The sequence below is a fragment of the Rhincodon typus genome, chromosome 7 (genome assembly GCF_021869965.1).
Source record: "Rhincodon typus isolate 14 chromosome 7, sRhiTyp1.1, whole genome shotgun sequence".
Classification (NCBI taxonomy): domain Eukaryota; kingdom Metazoa; phylum Chordata; class Chondrichthyes; order Orectolobiformes; family Rhincodontidae; genus Rhincodon; species Rhincodon typus.
Genome location: NC_063338.1, coordinates 21,581,887 through 21,592,770, shown reverse-complemented (window position 1 = coordinate 21,592,770; position 10,884 = coordinate 21,581,887). Strand labels below are relative to the sequence as shown.

The 10,884-nt window shown below is 41.1% G+C and overlaps 1 protein-coding gene across 3 annotated transcripts in view; it reads left to right on the top strand.

Annotated features, from left to right (window-relative positions):
* LOC125483561 (mucin-2-like) overlaps positions 1–10,884 on the top strand; it is a 17,099-nt gene that overhangs the window by 1,068 nt on the left and 5,147 nt on the right. For all 3 annotated transcript variants that reach the window (XR_007262510.1, XM_048599425.1, XM_048599424.1), the window contains exon 3: positions 1,691–1,915. Coding sequence is in view for 2 of the 3 variants with exons in the window: in XM_048599425.1 (XP_048455382.1) it covers positions 1,691–1,915 (225 nt within the window). In the remaining variant the exon portion in view is untranslated. The remainder of the gene's footprint in view (positions 1–1,690; positions 1,916–10,884) is intronic.

Here is a 10,884-nt window from a genome sequence, read left to right as displayed (position 1 = left end):
GTAATAGGTTTGGGAATGTTCACTCCGCTCTGTGTACATTCCTTTCTGTTGTTTGCATGTTTCTCCTGCAGTCATATTGGTTGAGTGCCCTGTCAATGGGGGCATGGGCAGTTTATGGGAACACATGCCTGTTCTAGATCCTGAGGCCTCCCCAGTAAGTAAAATGTAGGGTATGCAAATTGGTTTGATCTTAGAGTAGGATAATAGGTCAGCACAACATCGTGGGCTGAAGGGCCTGTACTGTGCTGTACTGTTTTATGTTCTATGTTCTATGTTCATAAGTGATTGCCAATCACTCTGTCATGCCATTGGTACAACATCCACCACATGAGGTGGCTCCTATGCATTCTGTTGCTTAGGAAAATGGGTTAGGAGCTGGAGTAGGGCCATTCAAACCCTCAAGCCTGTTCCACCATTCAATAAGATGTCTGTGTTTTGAATTCTTCACCCCCATACCACTGATAAACTTTGATCCCGTTGCCTAACAAGAATCTATCTGTCTCCGCCTTAGAGTATCCAATGATACCACCTCCACTGCCTTCTGAGGCAGAGAATTCCAAACTTGCACAACTCTCTGGGAGAAACAAAAAAACTCTTAATTTCTGCCCTAAAAGGGTGATCCCCAATTGTTAAACAGTGCCGCCTCGTTCTTGGCTCAAAAAGAAACATCCTTTCCATGTCCACCTTGTCAAGACCATTCAGGACTTTACCGACATCAGTCAGTTGCCCCTCACTTTTCTAAACTCCCATTGCCTATCTGATGTTGATGCATGCAATCCTTCTATCTGACATCTCCCTGCGCTCACTTCATGCCCTTACAAGTGTTACTTGGTTGTGAACAGCCAGTCCTGTTTACCCGTATGGAGTACAGGAGACCTCCCCCTCATCCTCTGGCAGCTAGAGCAGGCATGGACCACACAACAGCTGACCTGCAATGCTGCTTCTATCCAGACCACCACAGCCACATTGGAGGACATCCCTAACCGCCTCTGGGAATCAGGAGTTCCTGCCTTTCTGAGACAGTCTGGACAACAACCTGCAGTGAGGTGTCACTGAACCATGGCAGAGCCACTCAGTCTGGACTGAGACATTTTCCAGAGAGAGGGATGCAGTTGTTGTGGGGGTGAGGTGGTTTGGCCTCTCTGGGTACTTATTAATAGGAGGTGATGGCCTAGTGGCGTTAGTGCTGAGCTGTTAATTTGCAGACCTTGATAATGTTCTGGGGTTCCCACATTCAAGACCCACCATGGCAAATGGTGCAATTTGTTTTCAATCAAAAAAAACGTCTGGAATTAAGAGCCTAATGATAAATCCATTGTCGATTGTCGGAAAATTCCATCCGGTTTGCCATTGTCCTTTAGGGAAGGAAACTGCCATCTTTACCTGGTCTGGCCTACATGTGACTCCAGACCCACAGGAATGTGGTTGACTCTTAACTGCCCTCTGGGCAATAAATGCTGGGCTAGGCAGTAACACCCTCTTCCTGTGAATGAATAATTAACGATGGTGCTAGGCATGGGGTGGTGATGGTGGTGATGGTGGGGAAGACTAGCTGCATGCATATTTAATTTGTTGACAATGACAATTGCAAGAGAAAAGCTGATTAGTTTTGGAAGTGGTGTTACGGCAAGACCTGTTCTGTTTTGGAGCACTATGACTGAATTCCAGTCCCCCCTCTCTATATCTATAGAAAGCTGCTACTTGCACCAGCCAAGTCATGTTTGAAGCTGGCGAGATCCAGAGTGTTACAGTAGAATGCAGTGAACCAACAACAGTGCGTCCCACACCAACACCATCGACAACATCAACTCCAACATCATTGTTAACTGCAACATCATCGAAAACTCCAACTTCAACAGCAACATCAACAATATCATCATTGAAAAGCAGTCACTCATCAGAGGAAACCTGGAGGGTAATAACTTTGTGTTTTTGATTTTCATACTCATTGTCTGAGATGTTCTGAAACCCAATGCGGTGAGAATGGTTTATTGTAAACTCTCAGCACAACAGATTGATCAACTGAAGTTATCGATGTCTTCGCACTGAGAGTTGCTGCATGTTTTCTCTCTTTTCAAATACTTCTTCATGGTTGTAGAGAGATCTGTACTAAAAATGGAAAAAACATTTTGTGGAAGAAATTTGTTCATGCAATGTCACAGATACTTACATTGGTTGCTTGGGAGCAGGCAGCATCCCATGCCAATATCTGCATGGCTTCTGTGGTATTCTTCATTGATATCACTGAAGAAAGCTACATTGTTACCTGCTTTCAGGGAATTCATGTTAAAACAAAGCAATGTAGAAAATAGGAACAGAAATATGCCATTCGGCCTTCAAGCCTGATCCACCTTCAATATGATCACGCCCGATCTTCCAACTCCATACCTTGTCCCTGCCTTCTCTCTAAACTCTTTGATCCCTTTAGCCTTAAGAATTATAACTAACTCCTTCTTGAAAAATTCAGTGTTTCTGCCTCTACCACTTTCTGCAGCAGAGAATTCCATAGGCTTACCAGTCTCAGGTTGAAGAAATGTATCTTCATCCCAGCCCTTAATGGCCTATCCCTTGCCTTAGACCATAACCGTAAAACCATAAACCATGAAACCTAGATAGCCTTTCAGCCTATCAGGTCTGCTCCGTCATTTGACTGTGGCCCCATTCTCAACCCCATTCTTCTGCCTTCTCCCCTAATCCTTGCTCCCCTTATTAATCAAGAACATATCTATCATTGTCTTAAATACACTCAATGACTTAGCCTTCCCAGCCCTCTGCAGCAATGAGTTCCATGGATTCACCAACCTCTGACTGAAGAAATTCCTCCTCATCTCAGTTCTAAAGGGATGTCCTTTCGCTATACCCCCGGGTCCTAGTCTCTCCTTCTCGTGGAAACATCTCTAAGTCCACTTTATCCAGGCCCCTTAGTATTCTGAAAGTTTCAATGAGAACCCTCTTATCCTTCTGAACTCCATTTGAGTACAGACTCAATCATTCCTCATATGACAAGCCATTCATCCCTGGGATTATTCTTGTAAACCTCCTCTGGACCCCCTCCAACACCAACACATCAGATACAGGCCTAAAACTGCTCACAATATTCCATATGAGGTTTGATCAGAGCTTTATACAGCTTTAGCAGTATATCTAAGCTCTTGTTTTTGAACCCTCTTGTCGGAGCACCCCGACCAGAACAAAATTCTAGAGGCAGCAGAGTTCAGGCACGTGGTAGTTTATTCAAGCAAACACCAGTGTCTTGCAGAGAGAGGCCAGAGACCAACCAGGATCTGGCCTTGACATAAGGGCTCAATTAGCCCCTTAATCTATAGCTCAGATTGGAAGAGAATTCAATGTTGCTCTGATTTTCCCAGTGGGATACAGTATCTTTATACATTTCATGTTACAATATTTACATGCAACATTGTGATTGTTCTTTCTTCCTTAATCTACACATCTAATCCTGTGAAACACTTGATCAATGATGGACACCTCTATGGACAGCCCTAGGTTCTCCATGATCTCGTGATGTTTACCAGATATTGTAATCATCAGGCCTTGGGATCTTACAATGCATCCTATTGATTCACTTTCCAAAGTTAATGGTTATACTCCTTTGGACATGTCCCAGACTTCCTTTTCTCTAAAGACTGCTTGAATTCTGTTATTCATTTTATATTTCCCACTGCCCTAATTATAGGAGATAGTTCTTACTCGCTGCCACAAAATTCATAATATTAGTTCTACTATAAAGTTATTTATATGTAAAGTTTTATGTTTACACCTACTGTTGGCATTCTTTAGCAAATGAGTTGTGGACAATTTATTTCTTACTGTTTTTACTAGGTACCCCTATCTTTATCCTTGCGACTCCCATAACGGGTTCATTAAATCCACATTCCAATGTCTGCGAGTCTCTGTACCATCAGTTCATTTTCTCCCTTTACTAACAAAGGGGCTGGTTTTTCTATTTGAGACTGACTTTCTCTTAAATTTTCCATTCTCTTTATTTGAATCTTTTCCTTTAATATTTTAGTGATTTTTGGATATATGTGGATCTACGACTACTCCAGAACCTATCTTGGTGATTATCTGAAGAATCTTTAACTGGAACCTAATCTTAATATTGTAAATAATTCAAGAAAAACAACAAATTATCCATTGTTTTGGAGCTGAATATTCCATCTCAATTCAAGCTCTTGATTGCACAGACCTATATTGTTCTACTTGCGGAGATTATATTTAAGCAAATATTTTTCCCAAGCTTTCTACCTACTGTCAGCCATGTTCTGCAGAGTTAGTCAGGTCATTTTGTGCTGCTCAGTCATGGGCACCCCTAACACCTCTTGAAATGAATGCCAACATTGCATTTGCCTTCCTAACTGCTAACTAAACCTGCATGTTAGCATTAAGAGAATCCTGAACTAGGACTCCAAAGTCCCTTTGTGCTTCACATTTCCAAAGCCTTTCCCCATTTAGAGAATAGCCTACACCTCTATTCTTCCCACTAAAATGTATAACCTCACACTTTGCCACATTGTATTCCATCTGCAACTTCTTTGTCCACTTGCCGAGCTTATCTAAATCCTTCTGCAGCCTCCCCACTTCCTCAATACTATCTGTCCCTCCACCTATCTTTGTGTCATCTGCAAATTTAGCATCAATGCTCTCAGTTCCTTTGTCCTGATCGTTAATGTATAACGTGAATAGTCATGACCCCTGTGGAACTCCACTAGTTACCATCTGCCATCCTGAAAAAGACCCCTTTATCCCCAATTTCTGCCTTCTGCCAATCAACCAATCCTCTATCCGTGCCAGTATCTTGTCCCTAACAATATAGGCTTTTCGGAGATAGCAAGAACTGCAGATGCTGGAGTCAGAGTCAATACAGTGTAGAGTTGGAGGAACACAGCAGGTCAGGCAGCATCAGAGGAACACCTGCTGTGTTCCTCCAACACCACACAACATCGGCTCTTATCTTATTTTGCAGCCTCTTGTGCAGCACTTTGTCAAAGGCCTTTTGGAAATCCAAATAAATCACATTCACTGGTTCTCCTTTGTCTGACTTGCCCATTATGTCCTCAAAGAATTCTAACAGATTTCACAAGGCATGACTTCCCCCTGCTGACTCACCCCATCTTACCATGCATTTCCCCATACTCCACAATCTCATTCTTAATAATCCACTCTTATCAATGACCGATATTTGGCTAATCAGCCTATAGTTTCCTGTCTTCTGCCTCCCTCAAGTACACGAGTGAACCAGATGGGTCTTTTTCCAACAATCGCAAATAGTTGCACGGTCATCATTAGATTCTTAATTCCACATTTTTATTGAATTCAAATTTCACCATCTGCTGTGGCAGGATTAGAATCTGAGGCCGTAGTACATTACTTGGGTCTTTGGACTAACAGTTCAGAAATATTGCCACTATTACATTGCCTCCCCCCTCATTCTTGTAAAATCCAGTGAATATCATCTAACTGATCCGATCTCTCTTCATATGTCTATCCTGCCATCCCATATGCTCACAACAGCCCTGATAGAAATGGATCTACACACCTTCTTCCCTCTTTGACTATATTTTCTTCAACCTCCCAGTGTCTAATAGGCATAAAATATCTTTAATGGTCAAATTGCAATCTCCATGTTCAAAATAGACTTAAAGATTGCAGTGTAAGTTCAATATTTTGTTGGGGTCCATGTGTCCAAGCTGATTTCCACTTGCTTCACCTTTATTCCAAGGGGATGAGAACAAGAATAAGGAAATTCTGCTGCAATTGGACAGGAGTTTGGTGAGATACCACCTGGAATACTGTGCATAGGTTTGGTCTTCATATCTAAAGAAGGACATACCGGCATTGGAGGCGATACAGCAAAGAATCACCGGATTGGTTTCTGGGAAAAGAGGATTGTCCAATAATGTGGGGTCTGAGAAAGTAGTTTCTATACTCTTTGGAGTTTAGAAGAATAGAAGGTGATCTCATTGAAACGTACAAGAGTCTGATAGGGTTTTACGGGATAGATACTGATTCTCTTGGCTGGGAAATCTGAAACGTGGGAACCTTGTTATGGAGTAAAGGGTCAAACCATTAGGACTTGAGATGGGAGAAACTTGTTCACTCAGAATGTTGTCAATCTTTGGAATTCTCTACTTCACAAGATTGTGAATCCCCCATCATTGAATATTACTTAAGACTGAGACAAACACATTTTTGGTCTCCCAAAGAATCGAGAGATTTTGGAATGAGTAGGAAAGCGAAGTTGAGACAGAGGATCAACCATGGTTTTGGTGACCGGGGAGTCCAGAACGGCAGAGTGGGCACAAGGGTCCATACTGTCTATTCCTGTTTCTCCTTCATATTTTCCCATGAAACTGGTTTTCACTTCCTGAGATGTGCTCATGAGATTCTCAGAGAATTTAAACATAACATGACAGGTCAAAATGCAGCATGAACTTCAACTTAACTTGTTAGTCACATTATTCCAGGAAATTCTGAGCAAATTCATTCAGGACGCATACCTTAAGGAAATTATACGTGGAACTTTTTAAGTCCTTCTAGTCTCTGATGAGTAAGACTGAGCCATGCCTTGGGTGATTGACCATAGAACAAGGTCTGGAAAAAGGGATTTGTTCCTTTGCAGTCTGCAGGGGCCTTCGCAGAATCCTGAATTTTGAAAGATAGCCACAAATGTGTCCATTATTTTTATTACTATTGTCTGGGATGCTGCCCAATGAAGTTGTCATCTTTCAATCCAATCAATATTTCATGTACTACATCTTTAATAATACCATTTTTATTTTCATTCTTCAGTTTCACAAGTCCTTTGATTGCATAATATTTTCTATGTTTTCTTCTATGAAAACAGACAAAAATAATTAGTTATTTAAGAACTTAGAAACAGGAGTCGGCCACTCAGCTTGTTCAGCCTGCCCTGCCATTTAACAATTATGGCTGATCAAAATCCGACTTTTACTCACGACTTCCCCTTTACACCATTGGAAATTAGAAATCTATCAGACTCTATCTTAAACAGTCTCAAAGAATGAGAATTCCAAAGGTCATATGCTTCTGAGTAAAGTAATTTCTCCTCTTCCCAGGCCTACATAACATTCCTCTGATTTTTAATTTGCTTTTAATTGGTTTTAGACTCCCCAACCAGAGGAAACATCTTGCCTGCGTCTATTCCTTTCAGTATTTTGCACGTTTCAATGAGACCACTTCTCATTCTTCAAAACTCAAGAGAATATAGGCCGAGTTCCCCAATCTCTCTTTGTGAGACAGTTCCACCATCTCAGGAACAATTCCAGTCAATTGTTCTTGCACTCCCTCTACAGCAACGATAGATTTTCTAAGATAGTGAAAACAAAACTACGCACAGTACTTCAGATGTGGTGTGAAGCAAGCCTTCACTACTCCTGTACTTACATCTTCTTGCAATAAATTCCATTAGCCCTCCTAATAGCTTGCTGTACCAGCATATTAGCCTTCAGAACTTATCAACAACTTCCTGTTGACCACATACACACTCTAACCTCTCACCACTTAAGAATTATTCTGCACATGTATTCTCCTCCCAAAGTAGATAACCTCACATTTTTCCACATTATATTCCTTCTGCCATGGTCATGTCCAATCACTTAGCCTGTCCAAAAACTTCTGAATCACTTTACATGAACCTCACAAAACACACTCAGCTTTGTATCTTCTGCAAATGTGGAAATATTACATTTTGTCCCCACCTCCAAATCTTTTATACATTTTGTGAATAGATGAGGCCCAGTACTGATCCTCATGGTACTCTCCACTAGTCATTGCCTGCCAGCACAAGAATGGTCCAATTATTCCGACATTGTTTTCTGTTTGTTAGCCAATCATTAATCCTTAGCCATGAATTTTCTCTTATCCCATGTGCTTCAATCTTTCAAGCCGGCCTTCTATGGGGGAATTCATCAAAAATCTTCCAATAATCAACATTTACTACATCTATTAACTCTTCTTTACCAGTTTTGTTACTAACTCAAGTGCAACAAATATAATATCTTATCACAAATCCATACTGACTATGCCCAATCAGATCATTAACAATCAGGTGTCTATTTATCACATCCTTTATAACAATTTCTCGCATTTTCCCTACTACTGATGCAAGGCAAATAGTTCTATAGTTCACTGTTTACTCTCTCGCTCCCTTCCTAAATCGTGGGCTGACACTTGCTACCTTCCAATCCACAGGAAACATTCTCGAATCTCGAACATTTTGGAAGATAATCACCAAAGGATCGACAGTCTCAATAGCCATCTTCTTCAATATTCTTGGGTGAAGATCATCGAGTCCTGGGGATTTATCAACTTTCAACCTCTTTAATTTCTCCAGTACAATATTCTTATCAATGCAAATTTCCTTCAATTCCTCATTCTTCCTAGCCACTTGCATCTCTACTTCTGTGAGATTCCTTGCATCTTTCTCAGTGAAAACAGACGCAAGGTGATAATTTAGATTCCCTGCCATTTCTCTATTCCCCATCATAAATTCTCCTGACTATGTCTTTACTGGACCCACATGTGTTTAGCCAAATATGTACTTCTTATGTACCTACTGAGGCTTTTACAGTCCGTTTTCATTTTTTGTGTACGAGATTGCATTCATATGCTATTCTCCCTTTATTTATCAGTTTCTAGATTCTCCTCTATAAATCTCCTAATCCTCAGAATTGCTGCCATTTGTTGTAACTTTAGAGGTCTTCCTCCTCCCCAGCTGACTCACCCATGATGCCATGGGTTTGGCCTTCGTTAGACTCTCCTGAGGAACCATTGCCTTCACCAGTTTCCAAAAAGGAGCATTGATTTTCAACCACAACAGGCTCAGGGGATAGCTGGACTCGCTGCCTGGTTTTCTCAAACTGCCTGGTAGTTATCCCTTCCCTCTCCATCACTTCCCAGTTGCCATTATAATTTCTCCGATCTCCACTTGTGATAGGTCATGTTTTTCCTAGTTAATCCTTTTCTCATCATTTACCTAAATAAGATTTTACAGTTTACATTTATGCTTTTTACTAGATTGTATTCTCCTTTACTTTCCTTTCTCAGTTTCCTTGTCAGCCTTTATAGGGTTCTAAAGTGCACTATCATAGTGAGTCATTTCCTTTGATATATGCAATCTGTAAATTCTTTTGTTAGCTATCAGCAGCTCACATTCTCACGTTATTGTTTATGCTTTAAAGGGGTGTTTATCTGTTGTAGACTATGTGGTATTTCTTTAAATGCTATCCTTTGCCTGTCAGTTACAAAATCTTATTATGTATTTTTCCCAATCCTCAGTAACAAACTTGCCTCCTCATACATTCCTCATACGTTCCCTTGTTTGGATTTAGAGTCACAGTCGTAGAGATGTACAGCACAGAAACAGTCCCTTTGGTCCAACTTGTTCATGCTGACCAGATATACTAAATTAATCTCATCCCACTTGCCAGCATTTGACCCATATCCCTCGAAACCCTTCCTATTTGTATACCCATCCAGGTGCCTTTTAAATGTTGTGACTGTACCAGCCCTCTATCACTTCCTCTGGCAGCTCATTCCATACACGCACCACCCTCTGTGTGAAAAGGTCTCCCCTTTGGTGCCTTTGAAATGTTTCCTCTCTTACCTTAAACCATGTCTTCTAGTTTTGGACTCCCCTACACTGGGAAAAATACTTTGGCTGTTCACTCTATTCATGAACCTCATGAATTTATAGACCGATAAAAGGTCATTCCTCAGCCTGGAAGGCACCAGGGAAAACAGCCCCAGCCTTTTCAGCATCTCCCTGTAGCTCAAACCCTCCAACCCAGCAACGTCCTTGGAAATGTTTTCTGCATGCTTTCAAGTTTGACAACATTCTTTCTACAGCATGGAGACCAGAATTGCACAAAGTATTCAAAAGTGACCTAAGCAATGTCCTGTACAGCTGCAACATGACCTCCCAACTCCTATATTAAACACACTGACCAATTTAGGCAAGCATACCAAATGGCTTCTTCTCTCTTCTGTCTACCTGCGACTCTACTTTCAAGGAACTATCAACCTGCACCCCCGACCTCAATTTGTTTGGCAACTTGCCCAATGGCCCTATCATTAAGCATATAAGTCCTGCCCTGATTTATCTTACTAAAATGCAACGCCTCACACCTCTCTAAATTAAACTCCATCTGGTACTCCTCGACCCATTGGCCCATCTGATTAAGGTGCTGTTGTACTCTGAGATAACCTTCTTCGCTGTCCACTATACCACCAATTTTGGTGTCATCTGCCAAATTACTAACCATTCCTTCTATATTCATGAACAACCCTGTTTTAGAATACACAACATCACATTAAAATTCAACATGAATTTCTTTCATATAAGGCCTCATACAATGAAAGTATTTCTTAATTCCACTCTTGAAAGATCTGGCTCCGGTATTTAAATTATGCCCTTGATCCAAGCCAGTGGAAGTCTTTTGTCTCTATCTGTTCCCCCTTTCATATCTTGGAATTCTTAATCAAATCACACCGTACCCTTTGAAACTCTAGGAAACCCCAGTTTACATCATCTCTCCTTGTAATTTTCCCCTTGGAGTTCAGATGTCATTCCGGTAAAACCCACACAGCTCTCCCTCAGAAACCAATATATCCTTCCTAAGGTGTTTGTGTCCAGAATTGAGCACAAGGCAGGAGGCATGGGCTAATAAAGCCCTTTTATAGCTTAACTATGATTTCCACATACTTGTATTTAATCCTCATGATATAAAGGCCAGAATTCCATTTACCTTTTTTTGATTATTTTCTGCGCCTGTTCATGACATTTTAATGATCTATGTTGCCGGACCAAATGTTTCTTTGGCCCTCACTGTTTCCAGTTTTCCA